Source organism: Drosophila yakuba, chromosome 3R, assembly GCF_016746365.2.
Source record: "Drosophila yakuba strain Tai18E2 chromosome 3R, Prin_Dyak_Tai18E2_2.1, whole genome shotgun sequence".
NCBI lineage: Eukaryota > Metazoa > Arthropoda > Insecta > Diptera > Drosophilidae > Drosophila > Drosophila yakuba.
In genome coordinates, this window is record NC_052530.2 from 30,363,932 (window position 1) to 30,384,583 (window position 20,652).

At 47.3% G+C, this 20,652-nt stretch overlaps 5 protein-coding genes across 6 annotated transcripts; all 5 read right to left on the bottom strand.

The window, feature by feature from the left end:
• Nucleotides 1-572: 572 nt before the first annotated feature.
• LOC6539043 (sodium-coupled monocarboxylate transporter 2) lies at nt 573-3,471 on the bottom strand. Its single transcript, XM_002099509.4, has 7 exons — nt 3,159-3,471; nt 2,601-2,760; nt 2,348-2,465; nt 2,060-2,279; nt 1,746-1,995; nt 1,155-1,687; nt 573-1,087 (listed from the first exon to the last, which is right to left on the bottom strand). The coding sequence occupies exons 1-7, from the start codon at nt 3,392-3,394 to the stop codon at nt 739-741; spliced, it is 1,866 nt and encodes a 621-aa protein (XP_002099545.1). The 5' UTR covers nt 3,395-3,471; the 3' UTR covers nt 573-738.
• Nucleotides 3,472-4,053: 582 nt separating this feature from the next.
• On the bottom strand, nt 4,054-7,225 carry LOC6539044 (sodium-coupled monocarboxylate transporter 2). Of its 2 annotated transcripts, none has more exons than XM_002099510.4 (8): nt 6,436-7,225; nt 5,979-6,138; nt 5,801-5,918; nt 5,525-5,744; nt 5,333-5,473; nt 5,169-5,277; nt 4,564-5,096; nt 4,054-4,501 (listed from the first exon to the last, which is right to left on the bottom strand). In XM_002099510.4, exons 1-8 carry the CDS (start codon nt 6,654-6,656, stop codon nt 4,144-4,146), a joined length of 1,860 nt encoding a protein of 619 aa, XP_002099546.1. In that variant the 5' UTR covers nt 6,657-7,225; the 3' UTR covers nt 4,054-4,143. The 2 variants fall into 2 exon arrangements, with proteins under 2 accessions (XP_002099546.1, XP_015049179.1); XM_015193693.3 differs by having other exon boundaries at nt 6,947-7,224.
• Nucleotides 7,226-7,993: 768 nt separating this feature from the next.
• On the bottom strand, nt 7,994-10,160 carry LOC6539045 (sodium-coupled monocarboxylate transporter 2). Its single transcript, XM_002099511.4, has 4 exons — nt 9,660-10,160; nt 9,481-9,598; nt 8,577-9,421; nt 7,994-8,520 (listed from the first exon to the last, which is right to left on the bottom strand). The coding sequence occupies exons 1-4, from the start codon at nt 10,050-10,052 to the stop codon at nt 8,101-8,103; spliced, it is 1,776 nt and encodes a 591-aa protein (XP_002099547.1). The 5' UTR covers nt 10,053-10,160; the 3' UTR covers nt 7,994-8,100.
• Nucleotides 10,161-11,565: 1,405 nt separating this feature from the next.
• LOC6539046 (putative glycine-rich cell wall structural protein 1) lies at nt 11,566-13,398 on the bottom strand. The gene is made up of 2 exons (XM_002099512.4): nt 13,202-13,398; nt 11,566-12,940 (listed from the first exon to the last, which is right to left on the bottom strand). Exons 1-2 carry the CDS (start codon nt 13,217-13,219, stop codon nt 12,395-12,397), a joined length of 564 nt encoding a protein of 187 aa, XP_002099548.1. The 5' UTR covers nt 13,220-13,398; the 3' UTR covers nt 11,566-12,394.
• Nucleotides 13,399-17,929: 4,531 nt separating this feature from the next.
• LOC6539047 (beta-glucuronidase) lies at nt 17,930-20,544 on the bottom strand. Its single transcript, XM_002099513.4, has 5 exons — nt 19,185-20,544; nt 18,811-19,127; nt 18,499-18,760; nt 18,306-18,444; nt 17,930-18,246 (listed from the first exon to the last, which is right to left on the bottom strand). Exons 1-5 carry the CDS (start codon nt 20,355-20,357, stop codon nt 18,071-18,073), a joined length of 2,067 nt encoding a protein of 688 aa, XP_002099549.1. The 5' UTR covers nt 20,358-20,544; the 3' UTR covers nt 17,930-18,070.
• Between the last annotated feature and the right edge of the window lie 108 nt (nt 20,545-20,652).

The following is a 20,652-nucleotide window of genomic DNA, read 5'->3' on the forward strand; positions in this document are numbered from 1 at the left end:
CTATGCATACTTTCACCCTTTTTGGAAATTTTTTTTAAGTATTTCAAGCCCGTTTCATATGAAGCATTTACGTTTTTTAAAAGAGCCGACTTGCAATCGGTGACTACGAATGAGCTCATTGGAAACTATTGTGTTAGGTAAAGGTCGCTTCCTTGGGCGATCTCTTCTAACTTAATTCGTAAATACAGGCTAGAGTAAAGAGAAAACTTTTTCAATGAAAAAAGAGAAACACAAATTCTAATAGTAATACTAATGATAAATAATATATAAACACAGCAAGAGCGTAAATTAGTTTTGGAAGCCGTTGCAACTGAAATGATCAGTCAGACCGTTTTTGTATGTAGCATATCTTCTGTATAAGGCATTCTTCATTTGAATATTCTTTTGTAAATAAATCTTAAATATATACAAGAGAAATGAAACTTGTTTGCCCCTTCTCAAAATGGTATTGATATTGTCTTGTTGTATGCAAATATATTTGTTTTGCTTTTGGAGAAGTTTAGTTCTTCTTAAATATTTTTTTTGATTAGTTACAGTTTAATTCCAGCCCACAAATGGTTTCACAGAATATGTAAATAACATGTCATTTTATTTTGGAAATATTCGTTAGCTAAATATGAAGGCAATCTCATTAGAGCTGTAAGCCTTTGATTATATGATCCACTGATATGATGGTGTATTACACCAGTTCTTATTCATCCTTAAAAATTCTAATGCAAATGTACAGATGTGGTAATACTAAGCTTCTGCTATGCTGCCGTTTTCCTTTTCCTTGATTTGCTCCTCGGAAAGTGGCGTCTTCAGAGGCAACTCTTCCAGCTCCAAAACTGGACTTGGCTTGTTCAACAAGTTTCGGACGAATGGTGAGTAGAGCTTGGGGTTCTGCTTTTCATCCTTGTCCAAGGGCCACACATAGCTCATGGGAATGGCCCACGCGAAGACTAGAATAGCACCCATCACCTTGTACCAGTAAAAGGATGTGTCGTAGATGGAAAAGTCGCGATTGCTGCCGAATGCGGTTGTAAGCTCCTTGGGAGCTTCCAGCGAGGGAATCGCAGTAGTGGCTACGCTGGTGGCATTATTGTTTCTGGTGAATATGGTTACAAAAAGTTAATATTCAGATTCACACTACAGATTTTCACTACACTACTTACATAGCATTCAAGATCAGCTCGAAACCGTGGGCCTCACACTTGTCCAGGCCATTGGGCAAGGTATCGTACCTAATCAGTCCAGCCTTGAAGTTCATCTGGCCATTGATGATGATCCACAGCATCACCACACAGCTAAAGGCGATCCCACTCACCGCCACCTTGGCATTGCAACGCGGCACAAACATGCCCAGGCAGAACACTCCCACGACAGCGCCCATATTGATGCCGGTTATCGTCCACATTGTCTGGATAATGGAGTTGAAGTTCTGCACGACGAAGCCGCCCACGATGCAGTACGCTCCCATAACCATGATCACCACTTTCATAGTTGCATTGGCTTTGGCTTCAGTGTGATTGATGCGCGGCTTGATGTAGTCGAAGTAAACCACTCCGGCAAAGGAATTGAGACTGGCGGAAAGGGAACTCAGCGAGGCACTGAAAACGCAGGAGATGAAGATGCCAGGCATGCCCATTATGTGCCCCATTATGTCCTGGATGAAGAACGGCATCAACTTGTCGGGTTTGCTGACCAGCTGAACGAAGGGAATATTAAATGGGAATTCATTTACAGCAACGGATCAGAAATCTCACCCCAGCCTGAATGGGATCGCATCCGTAGTAGTAGGCAAACATGATGATGCCGATGAAGCAGGTGAAGGACATGATAAGTATGAAACCAAAGCCAGCCATAAGAAGGCACCTCTTGGCGTGGCCATAAGAGGGCATCGACACAATCCTCTGCACGCAGCTCTGATCCATGCCAAGCTTGCTTGTCCACATCAGAAGTCCGCTGGCCATTCCACTAAAGAAGGTGGCGCGCAGGCGGGGATCGATACCAAAACTAAAGGAATCACACACGAAATTAAGCAATTCCTAATGGAATGTTAGGCCACCCATTTACTTACTCATAGTTAAAACGGCCACCCTCAGTGGCGTTTTCCAAAACACTGGCTAAGCCTCCTGAGTTCGAGGTACCCAAAATGGCCACCAGAATGACCGAGAGCAACATGACGCCTCCCTGAACCACATCTGTCCAGACAACCGCCTTGATCCCGCCGAGCATCGTGTAGAAAACGCAGACGGATGAGACCACAGTGTTGATCAGGTGAATGTTGTATCCGGTGACTGCAAATGAAAATGAATTTTAATTCAACCACTGACGCGCCTGCGATTAAAATCTATTTCCATTATACCTTGGGAAAAGGCCAGCGAAGGCACAAACATGTACACGGGAAGCATCAGGAATTGGTTGAGGACGAAGGTAACCGTCACCAGTTGTCGTGTGCGCTTGCTGAATCGCATCTCTAGATACTGTGGAAGAAAGTTAAATCGAGATTGTTTATGAAGTATGAAATGAATTGTAACCAAAAGAACAAGAAGGACTTGAAAACCACACACTTTAAAAAGGTTTGCAGTTAAAGAAAAGTTTGGAATATCTTCACCTACCTCGTAGCAGTTGGAGACATTGTTATCGTAGAAAACGGGCACAATGATATATATAAGGGTGGGCACCGCCAAGACCATGGCCCAAACCACGAAGATCATATTGAATCCGAAGGAGTAAGTCTCCGCCGGAACCGACATCATGGCAACTCCAGACAGCTGACTGAAAAGGATCGAGAAGTTAGTAGTAGATATAAGTAGATATATCCCTTCCTAAGGTCACTTCAAATAGCAATCCATTCTACCATTCTAAAATTAATTTAGAGCCCACTGGTAACGGCTCCCGGAAAAAGGGGGCTCGAACCTAAGTGGATCTATTTCACAAGATTCGCGGTATTAGTGCAATTCATCTAAGCTTTATGGCCGTAATAACTGGCATGCGCATTTGGATAAGATATACGGATAGACGTACGAGAATAGAATAAATGGATTAGAGGAAGGAGGCCCGATACAGCGATGCTATCTTTATGGCCCGTGGTGTGTCTGGTGTGCCTTCTGGTACTGGTACTACGACGCGTGACGACATGGAAATTTATGGGAAAAAGCGTGCGGGACACTCACCTCGAGACAAGGGAAATGGCTACAGGGAGCGTTGGCATCTTCTTTCCACCCTGCAGGTACTCCTCGGTGGTGTTCTTGGCCTTCGAGAAGAATCCGAAGTAAACTCCAATTCCTGCCGAGGCGCTCAGCATCAGGACGAAGACTATGTAATCCGTCAAGCTGAAGCGGAGGTCCTCCATGGCAGCAGCCGTGGCAGTGGCCACTGTGCTGGCCAATTCGCTAGCACTGCTAGTCATCCTTGGAATCGCGAAATGGGGTAGACCGAACCGGAAACTTCTCGGTGCTTAGGTTCTGGATGCTGCCAGCACACTCGTGGAGATCGGATCTTGGACGCCCTTCTTAAGTAGCTCCTCGAGCTGGATGACCACCCTTATCTCGATACGGTATCTTTTCATGTGAGTCGTAATCGGAGCAAATCGTAAATCAGGAGCGCTTCTTATCTGGCTAACTAAGAGCCGGCCGATGTTACCGGTTCGCATCTGGATTTCCTGAGACATATACCCTCCTTAAGGTTCCAACTTGTCTATCATCCTGTAATGCACATTTTCCCTATCACCAGTAGCAGAATCCAAGAACCTTGGTCGTCAACCCTGACTTTGATAATAGGGAATCTGTCTCTAAACTGGATTCACCAGACAACGGTATTTAAGTCTTTACACATTTGGGAGAAATGTGGGGACCTTGAAGTGCCCTCTAGGCCAATGGACCTTAAAAAAGTATATTCGTTGATATATTTCATATAATTTTTTGAAAAATCTGATGGGGTTGCTTTACCTTATACAATTTTTCAGATCGCGTGGGTTGCAATTTAAGCTTGAGATACATTGGTCGAAACATTCACTTTCACTTTCACATTTTCTAATCACTAGGTTTCTCTAAATTAAAAAACAATTTATTATTTCTTTCCATATTGTTTTTATTTAGCATTCTAAATCGTCTTCCTCATATTCCATAGCCTATGAATAAACTAAACTTTTCAAAGGAATTAGTGTTCAGTGCCAGCCTGTTTTTCCTTATCGGTACCATCTATGCTGAGTTCGGGAATTTCGCCGACTTTTGCTCCTCGCAGAGGCACCTCCTCCAGTTCCTGATCCGCATCAGGCAGAGAGAGGAACTTCCTCACGAAGGGCGAGAACAGCTTTGGATTCTGTTTCTCGTCCTTGTCTGGTGGCCAGACGTAGCTCATCGGGATCGCACATAGGAAGACCAGAACGGTACCCAACACCTTGTACCAATAGAAGGAGATGTCGTACAGGGAAAAGTCCCGATCGCTGTGGAAGGCGGTGGTCACTGGTGCGCCGGAAGGAGGTTTCATCGTGACAGGGGTGAAGTCGGTCTTGTTGCTGGAATGGAGCATCTACCAAGTGAGCCACACCTCGGATAAGCATCCCAATAGTGTACTTACATTACGTCCGCAATCATGTGAAGACCTCTGGCCTCGCACTGATCCAGTGAGTTGGGCAGCACCTCGTACTTAATCAGTCCGGACTTGAAGTTCATCTGGCCATTGACGATGATCCACACCATGGCGACCACACTGACAATAATACTTGTGACCGCCGTTTTGGCATTGCAGCGGGGCACAAACATTCCCAGGAGGAACACGCCCACCACTGCGCCCGTATTTATGCCCGTAATAGTGACCACCGTCTGCAGGATCGAGTTGAAGTTCTGCACCATGAAGCCGCCCAGGATGCAGTAGCCCCCCATTACCACCACGATCAGCTTCATGGCCCAGTTGGCCCTGGCCTCCGTGTGCCGAATGTGGGGCTTTATGTAGTCGAAGTAAACCACTCCGGCCAGGGAGTTCAGTGTGGCAGAGAGCGAGCTGAGGGCGGCACTGAACACGCAGGAGATGAATACGCCGGGCATTCCGGCCAGGTGTCCCATGATGTCCTGCACGAAGAACGGCATCATCTTGTCCGGCTTGCTCACCAGCTGAGGAAGAAACATTTTATAATTTAATAATAGCAAAAGTATAATATTTTGGTCTACTAAGATTGAACTTACACCAGCCAGCATCGGATCGCATCCATAGTAGCGGGCGAACATAATGATTCCGGAGACGGTGTTGAAGAAACTTATGATAAGGAACCCTAGGCCAGAAACGATCAATGATCTGAAAGGAACACATTGAAATATAGTAAATCTTTTTCTAGTGAATTATCCCTTACTTCTTAGCATGGGAGTACGAGGGCAGGGAGACGATGCGCTGCACGCAGCTCTGGTTGAGGCCTATGTGACCCGTCCACATGAAGATGCCTCCCATGGTGGCACCCCAGAAAGTCATCCGCAAGCGAGGATCCAATCCAAAGCTAAATGATTGTTGTTAAAACCCGACTTTTGGAACAGATCAAATAGCTCACTCAAAGTTGAATCTTCCGCCTTCAGAGGCGCGTTCAATAACTGTGGCTACGCCTCCCGATCGCATTGTGCCCAAAACTCCGACGGCAACCACAGAGAGTAGCATGATGCCACCCTGGACCACATCGGTCCAGACCACCGCCTTGATCCCACCCAGCATCGTGTAGAAGATGCAGATGGAGGACACCATCACGTTGATCAAGTGGATGTTCATGCCGGTGACTGAAAGATGGGACTTGGTTTAGACGGATGTCGACCGAGTTAGCTATACTACTTACCCTGGGCAAAAGCGAGCGATGGGATAAACATATAGACGGGTAACATCAGGAACGAGTTGGTCACGAAGAAAAAGGTTACCAACTGCCGCGTTCGCTTATTGAATCTCATCTCGAGGTACTAAGGTGAGAGAAAGTAATATTATTCCAAAATTATTCTTGTTCTCATCGTTCAGCTCACCTCATAACAATTAGAGACATTGTTTTCATAAAAGACAGGAACAATTACGTATATTAAAATAGGAATCACAACCACCATGGCTAGGACCACGAATATATAGTTGAATCCATAGGTATAACTCTCCGCCGGAATGGACATGATGGCAATGCCGGACAACTGGCTGAAATGGGTGCATGTAAGTTATTGATTGGATTCAAAGCCGAGTATACCCTTCGTAGTGAAATGTACTCGGTAGAATTACGATTTATGACTAACGCCCAAACAGATTCCCCAGTTCCGTGTGGGTTACACAATCGTTTTAATGGGCGGCAAATTAATGAGGCAAGTCCGGAGAACTTCTTAAAACACGTAGAGAAATTGACGCAGCTACTTTTTACGGCCGTCATAAAACGAAGATAACTTATGACGGAATCGGGAGCAATCCGGCTGAAACTGCCGGGCACTGCTACACTCTCACCTCGCCACCAGGGATATGGCTATGGGCAGGGTCTGCATCTTCTTTCCGCCGCGCAGATACTCCTCCGTGGTGTTCTTGGACTTGGAGAAGAATCCGAAGTACACCCCAATGCCCGCTGACGCTCCCAGCATTATGACAAAGACGAGGTAGTCCGTGAGTCCGAAACGCAGGTCCTGCGAGGCGCCGGACACAGCACTGGCCATGGTGGAGGTGGTGGACATCTTGCCCGTAAGGATGGGGATCTTGCAGTGACGACTGTTATGCGCTTGGTGGGTGCTTCGACTTTCGACCGATCCAACCGGTTCACATTTCACGGATGCTGGTGGCAAACTTGCGGGCCCTGGCCTGGATTGTACTTAAATATAGCTCCCGTCCGGGGCGTCTCCTTATCTGAACTTGACGTTGCCCCGTAAATCAACCGGGGCTTAGTGCTCCACTTATCTGTCCGGCATGCCGCTCTTATATTGTGCTATTGTTGCGCCTGGCCGCCGAGGCCATCTTCTTCACTTACCAGGTGGCGGGGCACGTGGAATCCCGGCCTACACTTGGAGTAGAACTCGAACTGGAGCATAGGAATGGGGCAGCATCTTGGCAATGCCTTTGTTTGCTCTCGAAGTTAGCTGAAAGTGCTTTGCATAGATAGTATAGATGATTGGTATTGCTTTTGCATCGATTTCGTTCACTTGGGGGTGATGCTATAGGGTTAAATCCACCTGTTGTGTCACTGCTTTAACTATAAATAGATTTGTTAATTGCTCTCCCTGGCTTCCAATACTCTGTAACTGCTCAGCTGTGGCAGAGTTTTAGTATTTTATTGCCGGGGTCAGTATAACCAAATTTAGGGTTTTATAATGTCCTATAAAGTGGATTTGGTTAAGCTGAATGTTATATATATATTATCCACATGGATTTCTGTACTTAACAGGGCTTATATAGGAGCAAGCCTTAGATAAATATGAATCATAAAGGCCAAAGTGCATCTGTGGCCGTTCAAGCCATCGCCGATACCCTGCAATCGCGCACAGAAGTCAAATCATCCCATCCATCACATGGATGGCTTTCTTCGGAATTGGTCTGTTTACTCTTCTCACGTCGTTTGAAACTTTCCATGTTCGCTGTTTGTCTTTGCATAATTCTATTTTTTTGACAGTGGTAAATAGTCGTGGTGGGGCTGCAGGGGGCGTGGCCCCTGGTATACGACCCTTCGCCGGAGTGTGTACGGCTTAACACCGTTGGCCCACCGATTACGGCCCAAATATTTGCCAGTGCCAGCGATAAGAATTACGACTCTGACTGGGAGATTTTGCACTTTTTGATACGGCACATCATTCGCATCGCGGCTTCTTTGGACTCGCACGACTGCACGGAGAAGTTCGGGTTTATCTTCCGGCTATATTTAGATCGTCCGGCTATAGTGACATCGCAGTCTGCAGGAATATTCAAAGCAATCCGGATCGCTAAGCTAAGTTCTTTTACAACGAAATGAAAAGACATCTCACACTCGGTTAACTTTGAACACGACGATCGCGAACTGTACGACAGAGAAGACATTCAAACATTTAGAAACATAGAGCTTTATAACATATCTTGATATATTCATATTCCTACTGTATAACACATCTATGCTTATAAAGCATATCTTATTCCTAAGTTCCCATTCGAATCTCAGACCTTTTCGGGTTTCTCCAGCTTGAACTGCTCGGGTTCCTCAGACGGCGTCAGTTTGTAGTGGACGAAAGGCTGCACCACCGGGGACAGGAGCTTGGGGTCCAGTTTGTAATCGGCCCCAGACTTCAGGATGAAACTCATCGCAATACCCAAAATCCAGGTGATGATGAAGCCCGCGACCGTGTACCAGTTAAAGGAGAGGTCCAGGAGGCTGAATCCCTTGTCCACCACAGGGGCTTCTGTGGTGGAGCCAAGGATCAGAGGTGAAGCTGTGCTGAAGTCCGTTATGGTGGCGTTCAGGGAAGCTGGACAAGCGGATGTGCTCGTGGGCAGAGGGTCATAGTGATTGCGGCCCCAGCTCAAAGTGACAATGGTGGCCATGCAGGCAATGCTGCCCAGAACTCCAATTAGGGCAGCCTGAGTGAAGAGAATGGTTAGGACATCTGCAACATTCGGCAACCGTAAGAACTTACCTTGCCATGGGCTTTTGGAACCAGCATTCCCAGCATAAAAACGCCACACGTGGAGCCGAAGCTCATGCCTCCAATGGAATAGATCACCTGCAGAATGGAGTTGAAGTTCTCCACGACCAATCCACCCAAGATGCAGTAGATTCCGGAGAAGAAAACGAACGATTTCATAATCACGTTGGCCCGGTGCTCCGTGTGGCGAATGTAGGGCTTGATGTAGTCAAAGTAGACAACTCCTCCCAAGGAGTTAATGCTGGCGGAGAGTGTGCTGAGGGCGGCACTGAACACGCAGGAGATGAAGACGCCTGGCATGCCCCACAGATTGCCCACGGTATCCTGCACGAAATACGGAACCATCTTGTCCACCTTGGAGACGTGTCCCGATTGGAGAGGATCGCAGTCGTGGAAGCGGGAGTACATCACAATGCCGGTGAAGCAGTTGAAGAACATGATCAGGATGAACCCGAAGCCGAAGAGCACCAGGGATCTTCTGGCGTGAGCAAGTGAAGGCAGGGACACGATTCGCTGCACGCAGCTCTGGTTCAGGCCCACGTATCCCGACCACATCATTGTCGCCGATATGAACGTGTTCCAGATGGTGGAGCGCGTGGTCAGGTCAAAGGTGTAGTTGATATCCAGGCGTCCACCTTCCCCGGCGATGCGCAGAACTTCGAAGAAGCCCCCCACCCGGTGGGCGCCCATCACGCCCACTAGGACCACGGAGGCAACCATGATGGCTGCCTGGATAACATCGGTCCAGACCACAGCCTTGATACCTCCGAACATGGTGTAGAAGACGCAGATGCCGCACACCACCGTGTTGATCAGGTGCACATTGAAGCCAGTGACTAGGAGTTGATGAAAATTAGAAACGAGGAGAGGGTAAGTCAAGCTATTTGGCACTTACCCTGTGCAAAGGCCAGGGAGGGCAGGAAGATGAAGATCGGGAGCATGAAGAACATCGTCATAATGAAGATGAAGGTCTGCAGCACTCGCACCTTGCGACTAAAGCGCATCTCCAAGTACTGCGAATATGCAAGATGAAACTCAATGTTCCTTTGGAAAATAAAACTCTTAGTCAGTCACCTCATAGCAGTTGGTGATGTTGTTGTTGTAGAAAACCGGGATCACCACGTAATTGAGCAGTGGCACCACAACCACCATGCACACCACGTTGAAGAACCAGTTGATGCCGTAGGCGTACATCTCCGCCGGAATGGTCATTATGGAGATCGCCGACAGTTGACTGGCCACAAGCGAAATGGCGATGGGAATCGTTTTCATCCGCTTGCCGCCCATCAGGTACTCCTCGGTGGTGTCCTCCCCCTTGGCAAAGAACCCGAAGTAAACTCCAATGGCGGCAGAGATGCTGAGCACCAGGGCGAACACGCCGTAATCCGTGCCGTTGAAAACGAACTGTGAGTCGGGAACCACGGTGGCAGCGGTTGCCAGGACGGTAGCGTTCGAAAGGGACGACATTTCGGAAGGATCCGCTCGAGAATGCACAGTCTCGATTCACTGGAGCACTAATCACTATTCACTTTCCGGCTCCGATTACGGAGAATCACGATTAAACGCATCACGGCGTCCGCCTCGTCTTTATATACGTGGTACCGTGCCCAGCCTGCTCTAAATATTATCTATCGACGGCGCTCTCGCGTACGATCTTATCTAGATGGTGCTATTATCCACTAGGATCTGAGATCCCCTCAGTCAATTCCCCGGCCGGCCTGCCTCACCCACAGTGTGTGTCCGATAAGAGCTCCGGAGCTGACCGAGATTACGTAATCCGGCACCGATCCATTCATTGTGTCCGCTGTCATCCATCCCGTGTTGAATGTTTACCCCTAAATCTGCACTATAATCCTGCTGAGAACCTCCAGTCATTCGCGGCTTGCCAGTCACCCTAGGAGATCTTCTTCTCAGATGGTGATCTCTCTCGGAGATCGTACTCCGGATTCGGCCCCAGACAAGGCCACTCCAATTGTTGACGCTTATCGAGAGCCTGGGGATAGAGTTTTATGGGCCCTTAGTGAGTTTTCAAAAGTAACTGAGATAACTTTGATTGCTGCTAATTCTTATCAAGCGATTTACTCAAGATCATTAACATAACATAAGGCCTTGTTTAACTATTGTAATCAGCTTTCTTGTACTATGTGTACACTTTTGCAGCTGCCTAAGCTTTTGAAAGCCATATCAACTCAAACCTAATGAGGTCAATTTATATTAGAACATCAAATGAATCTTTTGCTAGAAGGCTTGAAGTATACGTAGTATGGCAATATGTTCATTCGCTAGGACGCTTGCATGATGGCATCTGCAGTTTCTTGTGGCGGCAGCGATGTCGTAATCGGGATTCCACTGCCAACACAGCTTCCACTGCATTTGGCGCCTCATCTGCCAGTGCAGCTTTTTGGGTGCACTTGCATATAAGTAGATGTGAACACATATTTGAGGACGGCCACCTCGCCACGCATTCAATTGGGAAATCTAATGACGCCGAATGTTGTTGGTTAAGTGGCTGCAGCTTCGAATTGAGCGTCCACTTCATTTATGGCTCTGGGCCACAACTCCAACTTCGGTTCGTTGGTAATTGTTGATGTCCATCGACTCATCATCATCCCCCCACCGCCTCTCCCACCACCTGCTGCAGTTGGCCCAGAGTCTCGGCTGCATATGTCGCAATATTCGCGTAATGAGCGCCCCTCCGGCACCCTCTGCCACCAGCCATCCACATCCACATCCCCATCTTCATCCAATCCACATCTTCCATTTTAAGCACTTGCACGACAGCCATCGTAGCTGAGAGTACCTTGTACACAGCAAAAAAGGGGATAGCCCACTGCTTTGAATGTGCACCTAAAGACATGAATCATAAGTATCTGATTCTGGCAGGTATTTTACCAAGTGGTAAGTTATTTCACAGATCATTTATAACAGCTTATCACTTGAATCATTTATATATATAGGTTTGTCATTTGATTTGGCTCAGTGTACGGGAGATAGGGCAGGGGTCACAGCTACCTTATTACCGAGCGTAAAAGTGAAAGGATTGCTGGCGATGTTTGGCTTGGTATTTAAAAACTCACATGGGACAGTGACAACTCGGTTTACTCGATCAATTGGAATGGGTCTATGTGAATGGATTGTCGGATTGTCATTACGAGATCATCGAGTGTTTTGGAGGTAAGCGAGGAGGCAATGCGAAACGAGGTCAGTTTGTTGTAATCATCAGAGGTGATGATGTTTGGCAAGATAGCAATTGCTGCGTAAACTCCCCATGGTAGTGAAATTAAAACAATGTGATCGTTTAACGGTGACAAAATTTACTATTTTTTTTATTGTTTTCATATTTTTTTGTTGTTTCTTTGTTTGTTTCATATAAAATAAAAACACTTACGAGCTAGTAATGCGTTATAACACTGTCTGGGGTGTTCTCCATCTTGGTGTTTTGGGTGTTTCGGGTGTTGTGGGTGTTGTTGTGTGGCTTTCGTTTGCGGGTTTTCTTGTATTCGTGTAGTGTGAGAAACTATTTACAGGGGTTACAAAAAAGCCCAAAACGAAATCCCGAATTGGTTGGGGTTTTCTGGGGAACGGGCCTTAGAGAGTTTTGGGGTACAGTCGCTGAGTTTGGGAAGAGGTCTTGAGAAGGGGAAGCGATCACCAGTTCTCTCGGGATCAGAGCGGATCGGTAGTTCCTTTTTTTAGGTCCAGGTTGCCCAAATTGGTAAAGTGTTGGTGTCGTCTTTGTCGGTTTCGTGTCCGTCGGTATTCATTTTTGGCAGAGGTGTGTCTTTCGGATATGAGACCTGTTCAACGATCTAGAAGGGCACTCCATAGCTGCCGCTGGGAGGCCTTGAAGGGGCGCCATAGGATCCGGATGGGGCACTGGGGTATCCACCGCCACCTCCCTGCTGGGAGCTCTGCTGGGCGAACTGGGCCACCTGGATGGCCTGGCGGACGCCTTCCAGATCGATGCCCACGACACGGCCGCCGCCTCCGATTCCGGGGGCTCCGTAGCTGGTGGAAGGTGGACCGTAGCTGGAGGATGGGCCACTAGGATAGCCACCACCGCCGCCGCCACCGCCTCCTCCGCCACCGCCGCCCTGCTTGCTCTCCTCGTTCAGCAGGATCTGACGGACCTGCTCCAGAAGCTGGGGATCCACGTTCTGGCCCTCGGAGGTCTGGAAGCCGCCGCTCACAGCCTGGTAGCCGCCGCCGCCACCGCCACCGCCGCCACCTCCGAATCCGCCGCCGAAGCCACCTCCAAAGCCGCCGCCGCCGCCACCACCGCCTCCGCCGCGAGGATAGTTATATCCGGATGGTGGCTCTGCTGCAGCCAGAGCGGCCAGCGCGAACACTAAGAACTGAAAGGAGAAAGTGGAGGTTAGTGCACATTCCATATGGGCCACCAAACTGGTGATCTTGTCAATTGAATATTGGCAAAGAACTGGTACTGCATCTTTGAAGGCACAAGGAGAGTCTTTGAACCTTTTCAGTTAATTTCAAATCCAATTGCAGCGATTGGCGTCCGAAAGATTAACTCTTTCTAAATTCCTTTAAGGTCCGTAATCCGTTTGAGTCCCAATTTGGAGGATGGCTGATCGTCGGGATCGTATGGTACTTACCACTGAGAAGGAGTTCATAGCGACGATTCGGGTGAGTGTGTTTGTTGGGGGGAAGAGTTGAGTAGAGTAGAGTGGAGTGAATTTGGTTGCTTCCGAGTGGGGAACCAGCGACTGAATGCATCTCCACCGCCAGCAGAGCCACTCTTTATACCCGCTGGTGCTCAGCTCTTGGGCTTTCGGGCCAACTCGTCCACTCGGCAACGTCATTATCGCCAAACTTCGTCTGCAACTTGTTTTTGTTGCTGTGCTGTTGCTGTTGCTGCTGGGCGCTTCTCACAATAAAACAAAATTTCCAATTGGAAAACAACGGAGAGACAGAAGAAAAAAAAAAAGAAAAGGCCGAAAAAAATAAAATGTCGCTAACGATTTTGGTATTTGAAATTTTCTTTGGCACTTTCCTTCGATTTGCGCGGACCAGGAAGTGATTTTTCCCACCACCGCGATCGAATCCGCCGAAGGTAAGTAACCCAGCCGCAGCCACTGAGATTTCTTGACAGCCCACGAGGATCATGGCAACCAAAGGCAAGCGAAGGCATCCAAAGCATATTTCTCTTGGCCATGAGAGATGGCTCCACTCCACTGACGAAACTGCAATTCGCATTTCCCGTTGCCCAACTGCAGTTGCATTTCAATTGTGGGTAAGTCGCAACCTGGGCCCGTCATCCATCAGCATCAGCGTCACATGGGCACGAAGATTACGAAATGGGCTGGGAAATGCGAATTCGTACGCTCTCGATGTGGAGCAGTAGGGCCCTGGCACCACGGGGCGTATAATTAATGTTTCCCAAGGAGCCAAATTATATGTGCATTTACAGATGGGTGCTGCAATCGCCAGAGCCCGAAAATATGCACTTTACGCTTTGAAATGTATGAAGGTGGGTCTTAAAACTAGAGAAACTAGGGAAACTCCCAATAACTTAAACTATATTGAGTTGAGTTAAACGTTGCTGGCATCCCTTGTCACCAAGTGACCTCGAAATGAGACCGAAAACCACATATCTGCGCTCATTCTGCCAGAAGTGAAAGAAGTCCCCAATGTGCCCATTATGTCATGTCGTCGGATGAACACCTGTGGAGTGGAGTCGCAGATGGCAACCAGAAGGTGCAATAAAAAACACAATGAAAGGGAAGACGCCTGCATTGGATTGGACGTGACTGGAAGTGAACCTGGCCGTAAATTGGACTAAATGAGGTTTATTTACATCTCGACACTCACTTTCGCAAACGCCGAAAACCGGCAATGACTTTGGCTCTGCTCCATACAGAGAAATCATTTCCCCCAACAACTTTGTGTACTTCAAAAGTCTTAAGAAAAGTAAGGAGCTATCTACATTCCATTATTCTGCGATCATAGGAGTGTTTGATTTGATATAATACAGTAGTGCTTTCATTTCTTCGCTAATGTGTTTCAATCATCATCAGAGTCAGCTTTTCTCTGAGTGTACTGAGGGCTCTTCTGAAACCTTCACGCTCCAAAGTGAAGGACTCTCTGCGTTGCGTGTCGCCCTGCGTTGGGGCACGATCTGCAATTGGTGGCTGGCGCTTTGGATGGGGATCGGGTTCGACTTGGGCATGGGATTGGGTTCGGGGGCAACAATGAGATGAAAGTCAACACTTCACACTCGATGGCGGAGGCAGCAGAGGCAGCGGAGGCAGCGGACCCAATGACAGTGCGCTAAATCATTTTCGTGGCTCGGAACTGCTTAGATCTGCTGTGTCTGCCACCACTGTCGTTAATTCGGTTTATTGTGGTCGAGAGATTCCGGCGAAGGTCTCTTACCCATCGATGGCGTAATTCCATCTTTGTGGGACTTCGCTTTCGGCCGTGTAATTGGAGCACCGGGAAAAGGTCACATGCCGCAGCTGCTTCGCCAGAAAAATGCCAAAGCACTAAGCTCTTGTTTATTAAATGTATAATTTATTATTTCCTTCTGCAGTAAAAATTGTATCAAATCATCATCTACAAAGCGATGGTCCTTTAAATACCATTTGGTCATTATTGACATAGTTGTGGGAGTTTAAAAATAACTTCTTTTCCATTACCTTTGCCTTTGTTTTGGCTTCGCTTGTTTTAGTTTTTGCCTCGGTTTTTTGCAACTTTAATGATCGCTTTTTATACGTCGTGGCCTATCTGAACATATCCATCATTAACACGTCTTCCACTAGGTCAGCTTTGGACAGTGATGGCGATGGCGATGGCTTTGGCTCTTGGTTTTCGCCGCTCGCTCCGTGTCCCAGTCTTTTTCTCAGTCGGCTTAGCCAGGCCCGAACCAAAACTCATTATGCCTCCGTGTGAGCGTGCGTAATTGTTATGACACTATAATTGGGCCAGCAATAGCAAAACAAAGCCGAAACACAAACAAAATCCCCTCAAATGCAAAGGCTGCCAACTGACAGACGCGCCTAAATTATCAAAACGAATTCGCCTCGTTTGCTTTCCAGATTTCGTTAGCTATTCGTCTTTTTCAGAGGGACATCGCCCCCGCCCCCCTATAATCTTAAATGTTATCCAAGATTTATATTCTAGAAATATATACAACTGCTCTTGGCAAATAGCCGTCCATGCTCCTACTTAAGAGCCATCATGGCGTATGCGCAACCTCGCAACCAGCACCGTTCTGGTTTTCGCTGATCAACTCGGGTGCATCATTTCGGCTTGGAAAACGCTAATCGACGGACAGGTGGACAAAAACCACCTAATTAATTGACTATAGAAGGGGTAATTTGTCACAGTCGCAGACGAGGCTGATGAGCGACAAAAAACCAACCATTCCGGCCTATTGATGACAGGGGGAGAATGGCCGTGCGACAAAGTTGTAACCGCGATGCTGATGAAGATGAGTCCGCGAATTGTTTGCCCATCCGACGGTCTTTGGTGGCTCATTCTCTGTCTCTGCAGGTCCCTCCAAGCCGATGAACCTCTGGACAGGCTGCACAGGTTACATAAGCCAGCGAGCCCCCAGCAGCGGCAGCAGTTTGGTACACAGGAAAAATATACTGATATGCTCACATATCCTCAAGTGTGCAGCTCCAAAAGATCTAAGATTATCCCAATGCGATTGCATTGAAGTAATTTATTTGATAAAAGCTGCGCAGATTGTTAACTGTAGAGATTTTGAATTATTGTTGCCGTACGCCGTACAGTTAAAGAATTTAAGTTTAAGTTGTCTTATTTAAATGACAAAACATTTTAAATATAAAGTATCGAAAAAATAAAGAATTCGTTTATATCTAGATTTAGTATAGTAACACCAAATATTCAGAATGTAAAAATATGTTCTCTAGGCATTAGGATTGGACTTCAATAACTGTGTAGCCGCACTATGGCCAAACATCCAGCTCTTGGAGGTGAGTGGTCTCCGCTCCTCCTCCACCTCCTCCTCCACTCCATCGCATCTCCACTTCACCTGGGCCAAGTGACGCTTCTGTCGTTTCCTCGTCGCGGGCCGAAACGGGTTTTGGATTTGGCATGCGAGGTGCTCCCCGCTTTATGTAAGTCAAGCGCGGCGACCAACGACGCAGTCATGGAGTTGGAGCATGGGCACGGAGCAGGGAACTTGGAGCGCGGAGCATGGAGCCGGCTGGCGGGCAGATGCGCAGACTTGGTGGAGGTGGAGGTGGAGGTGGGAGGTGGTGGAGCAAATGCAGTGTCTGTGCAATGCGAAAAGGCAAAACGGGAGACACTCAAAGAAAATATTAAGTACTTTTAAACGTACCAGATTTTTGCTGGTAACTTATTGGTAAGCTATAATAAACCAATGCCAGTCTTCACTCATTTACAGTCAATAACACAGAGAACTAATTTTTGGGAAGACAAGTCGTAATGTTTTTCCAGAAACCGGGAAAAGTTGGCACGGTGTGTATGGAAAAGCGGCCGCTGAATGGAAAATTGCTGCGACACGTTTTTGCCTTGGTCCGCTGGGATGGGATGGGATGGGATCTGTGACCGGTCTGAGTCGGCGGTGGTCTGGTGTCCATGTCTCAGCCCCACGTTTGTTTTCCGCATAAAAAGACACATTCATGCTGGCATTCTGCAGCCAACTTTAGCCTTTGGGTGCTAACCACTCGGCTGGCTTATGCAAAACTCCGCATCCTCAGCCAGTCCGCGATGATGTGCCTTGTGCAACACCCCAGACACTGGAGAGCCTGACCGGTTGATCCACCCGCCATGTGGTCATCTAGGTGCATCATTCTCGAGGCGGAGTAAAAGTAAAAGTCAAACTGCGTAGCTAACGGGAGAGGAATGGCAATCACCGATCGAAGATCGCCTAGCTCATTTAGCCTTCTTAATTATGGCACAAATTCGTTCAGCCAACTCATCTGCTTTTTGGCCATGGAGGTGCCCCATTGTGCGCCTCATTTTGCTATTTTGTGTTTCTCTGGCCAAAACGCGAGAAGTGGCAAGGTATGAAACATAAATGGTTTTACGAGGGGGTCTAAATGAGTTAATTAGGTTTGCCGTCGAGAGGTCTTAACCAACACGAGTTGGCCATGGCAAAGCCAATGAAGATATCAGAGATAGGGTAATATGTAGGTGGATGGATACATTTTGTACTACATGAACCGTGCAACCTTAAAGGTTTTGAGTTATTTTGGCAATCATTTTATTTATCATTAGCTAAGACTCCATTTTTAAAAATTTAGTTTAAAATTAGTCATATTTCACCATTGCAATGAAAAACTAAAGTATTTATATTGTGGACAATATCACTAATGGAGTTGTAAAAATTGATAAGAAATCACGATTTAATAGGAATAGATAAATACTAATTTTGATAGCTTGTTGCACAAATCATCATACATTTAAATCATACAAACATGGTCTTCATGAGAACACTTTGTGCGATACTGGCTGTACGAACCATATCTTCAAAGCTCGTTATGGATATGCTTGGAAATGTAAACAGTGAGATCCTCAGGCAACTCAGACATATCCAACTCCTTGGCTAGTGCGAAGTACCGCTGCCTAAGAATGTAAGCCACTTCTTTGGGTTGCCGGTTCCTTGTAAAGACTCCCTTTTTGTTACCGCCCACGCGTGTAATGGCTGCAGTAAATTATTTTAATTAGTTGTAACTTTTGTGCAAAAACTTTTGAAATACAGACTCTGCGCGGTCCGAAAATCGGCGAAGTTCCAAACAAACTCTCCAATAAACCATCCTCTCCCACGTAGCTCGTCGAAAGCCTTGAAGTGGCGGGAAAAGAGCTCAACCTGGTATTCCTCCGACCAAATGAAGGCGGGAAGCTGCAAGGAAAGATCGAATTAGCATCCATTAAAAGCCCGGACGGGGTACCCTACTGAATGCATGCCCTCCATAGTGTCGCCGCCGTACTCAAATTGGATGACAGGCTTTCCAAACTTATTCCGCCAACTCTGGGCCTCTGTAGTCAACAAGTTGATTATCATGTCAGTACGGCCCGCGTTCTGATACCAAGAGTTATAGCGATTGAAGCCCACGATGTCCAGAAACTGCGCTAAATGGCAAGTGGAAGAGTTGGCATTTATAGCCGCGGTTAGAGGGCGTCCGTGTGCAATGCCTCTCGTATAGTTTACCAGGGATCTAAGAGGACCTGCGTTAATTTTGTTTTAGGAGTTTTACGTTCTACTGACTGAAAGTATTTAAGCGCTCCCTGCTTGTTCGATCTGGGCTCATTGGCTACCGACCATGCAATAACACTTGGATGGTTCCTGTCCCGGTGGATCAGTTGCTCCAACGAGGACATGTGGTGCTCCAGTAGCTGCGGCTCAAAGATGTCTATATTAACAGCAGGGCACTCGTCAATGATCATGATCCCATGCTGATCGGCAAACTGCATCGACTCCTCGGAATAGGGATAATGAGAGGTGCGATACGCATTGGCTCCAATCCACTTCAGCAGATTGAAGTCTCGAGCAAGAAGCGCATTATCCAATCCTTTTCCACGGATCTAAAATAAGGATTTAGACTAAGTAAATGACCCGATTTTTCTAGCAATCAAGCGTACATCGGAGTCCTCGTGCCGTCCAAATCCCCGCAGGTAGAGGGGTTTGCCATTCAGAAGCAGGCTGTCGTTGCTCCAACTTAAACTGCGTATGCCCACTGGGAGGCGGTAGGTATCCTGCAGAGCTTCCGACTCTTCCTCGTTGCTGGCCACAAATAGCTCAAATTGGAGATTATATAGGTAGCCGGGATCGGAATGCATTAGGTAGGGCCACCAGGGATTTGCATTGGGCACCAGCAGAGTACCATGGTAGACCGCTTTGTTGATCTGCTGGGCGGCCACATGACCATCTTTGTCTTTCAGTTGCACCAGTAGATGGCTAGGCTGGATGTGGAGGCCCTCCTTGCTACCATCCAACCACACACGGTAGTCTATGCGGCCCAATCCTTCGTTAGTTAGTTGGGTGCTGACCTCCAAGTCGCTAATGTGGAGCAGAGGGGTTGTGTACAAGTGAACACTCCTGTGAATTCCCGCGTAGTTAAAAAAATCAAAGGTGTAACTCTGGACGGGCACATAGCCGTTGTCCGTAGCCGCGTTGTAAACGGAACCCTGAGGAATGGTGCGGTTGCTCAAGCGATTGTCACACATCACCGTGATCCTGTTATTACCGCCGAAAGTTAGCAGTCCCGAGATCTCCGACTCAAAGGGTAGGTGGCCAATGGAGTGACTTGTGGCGTTCTTTCCGTTGATCCAAACTACGGCCGAATAGTGAACGCTGCTGAATCGCAGCCAAGTGCGTTGTGTAGTCTTCCAGGAGCGTGGTGCGAAGAAATTACGCTCATACCACACGGTTCCAACATGATCCCGTAAGCTATCCGTGGTGATGTCGTTATAGGAGGCAGGCACAGGCATCGAAATAATCTCCCTTCCGGTCTTCCTGAGGGCATCCATAAACCACTTGTCCCTGATTCCCTGCAAGGGGTCAGATGGGTCACTCCTCACCAGCTGCCACATTCCATCCAAACTTCGCACTTCACGGGTCTCCGATTCCCTGGGATACAATAAACCCTTGGTTGGTGTGGGTTTTCTGACATCACCGTACTCAAACAACAGGGAATCAGTTGGTTCTTCGGAATGGTCGATTACGAAGAATTTGCCTTCGGTGGCAGCCAAAAGAAGGAGAGACTGGAGACTGCTAAGCAGTAAAAAGATGACGGGGATCCAAAGCCTCCCCATCGCAAATCGGAATAGTTCGGTCCAATTACAATTTAACGACTACTACATAAACATTTGAGAACCGTCTTCTTCTTTTTCGCCCGGCTTTTGATAAGAGCGGCTGAAGTGTGACCAGCGCAAAGAAAATAAACTTAAATCCATACCCGTTAATTTTTATATATGAAATTGTTTACACAAACTTGAAATTGTAATCGAAGAGTTTATAGTTAGGTTTAGCCTTCCGTTCTAAATAAAAAAAATGTGTTTCCATAAAACATCATATTTCTAAAACTTCGTTTAAACGATCTGCTTAAGA

Excerpts from the sequence above, each read along its gene's own strand:
- LOC6539043 (XM_002099509.4), bottom strand. The coding sequence starts at position 3,394 with ATGACTAGCAGTGCTAGCGAATTGGCCAGCACAGTGGCCACTGCCACG. Across the intron at positions 2,761-3,158 it reads GCCATTTCCCTTGTCTCGAG|TCAGCTGTCTGGAGTTGCCA; the intron begins GTGAGTGTCCCG and ends GATCCTTTTCAG. Across the intron at positions 2,280-2,347 it reads TTCGCTGGCCTTTTCCCAAG|TCACCGGATACAACATTCAC; the intron begins GTATAATGGAAA and ends TTTCATTTGCAG.
- LOC6539044 (XM_002099510.4), bottom strand. The coding sequence starts at position 6,656 with ATGTCCACCACCTCCACCATGGCCAGTGCTGTGTCCGGCGCCTCGCAG. Across the intron at positions 5,919-5,978 it reads ATGTCTCTAATTGTTATGAG|TACCTCGAGATGAGATTCAA; the intron begins GTGAGCTGAACG and ends CTCTCACCTTAG. Across the intron at positions 4,502-4,563 it reads CACATGATTGCGGACGTAAT|CAACAAGACCGACTTCACCC; the intron begins GTAAGTACACTA and ends GCTCCATTCCAG.
- LOC6539045 (XM_002099511.4), bottom strand. The coding sequence starts at position 10,052 with ATGTCGTCCCTTTCGAACGCTACCGTCCTGGCAACCGCTGCCACCGTG. Across the intron at positions 9,599-9,659 it reads ACATCACCAACTGCTATGAG|TACTTGGAGATGCGCTTTAG; the intron begins GTGACTGACTAA and ends GCATATTCGCAG. Across the intron at positions 9,422-9,480 it reads CTCCCTGGCCTTTGCACAGG|TCACTGGCTTCAATGTGCAC; the intron begins GTAAGTGCCAAA and ends ATCAACTCCTAG.
- LOC6539047 (XM_002099513.4), bottom strand. The coding sequence starts at position 20,357 with ATGGGGAGGCTTTGGATCCCCGTCATCTTTTTACTGCTTAGCAGTCTC. Across the intron at positions 19,128-19,184 it reads GACGGCACGAGGACTCCGAT|ATCCGTGGAAAAGGATTGGA; the intron begins GTACGCTTGATT and ends TCCTTATTTTAG. Across the intron at positions 18,247-18,305 it reads CGATTTTCGGACCGCGCAGA|CCATTACACGCGTGGGCGGT; the intron begins GTCTGTATTTCA and ends AATTTACTGCAG.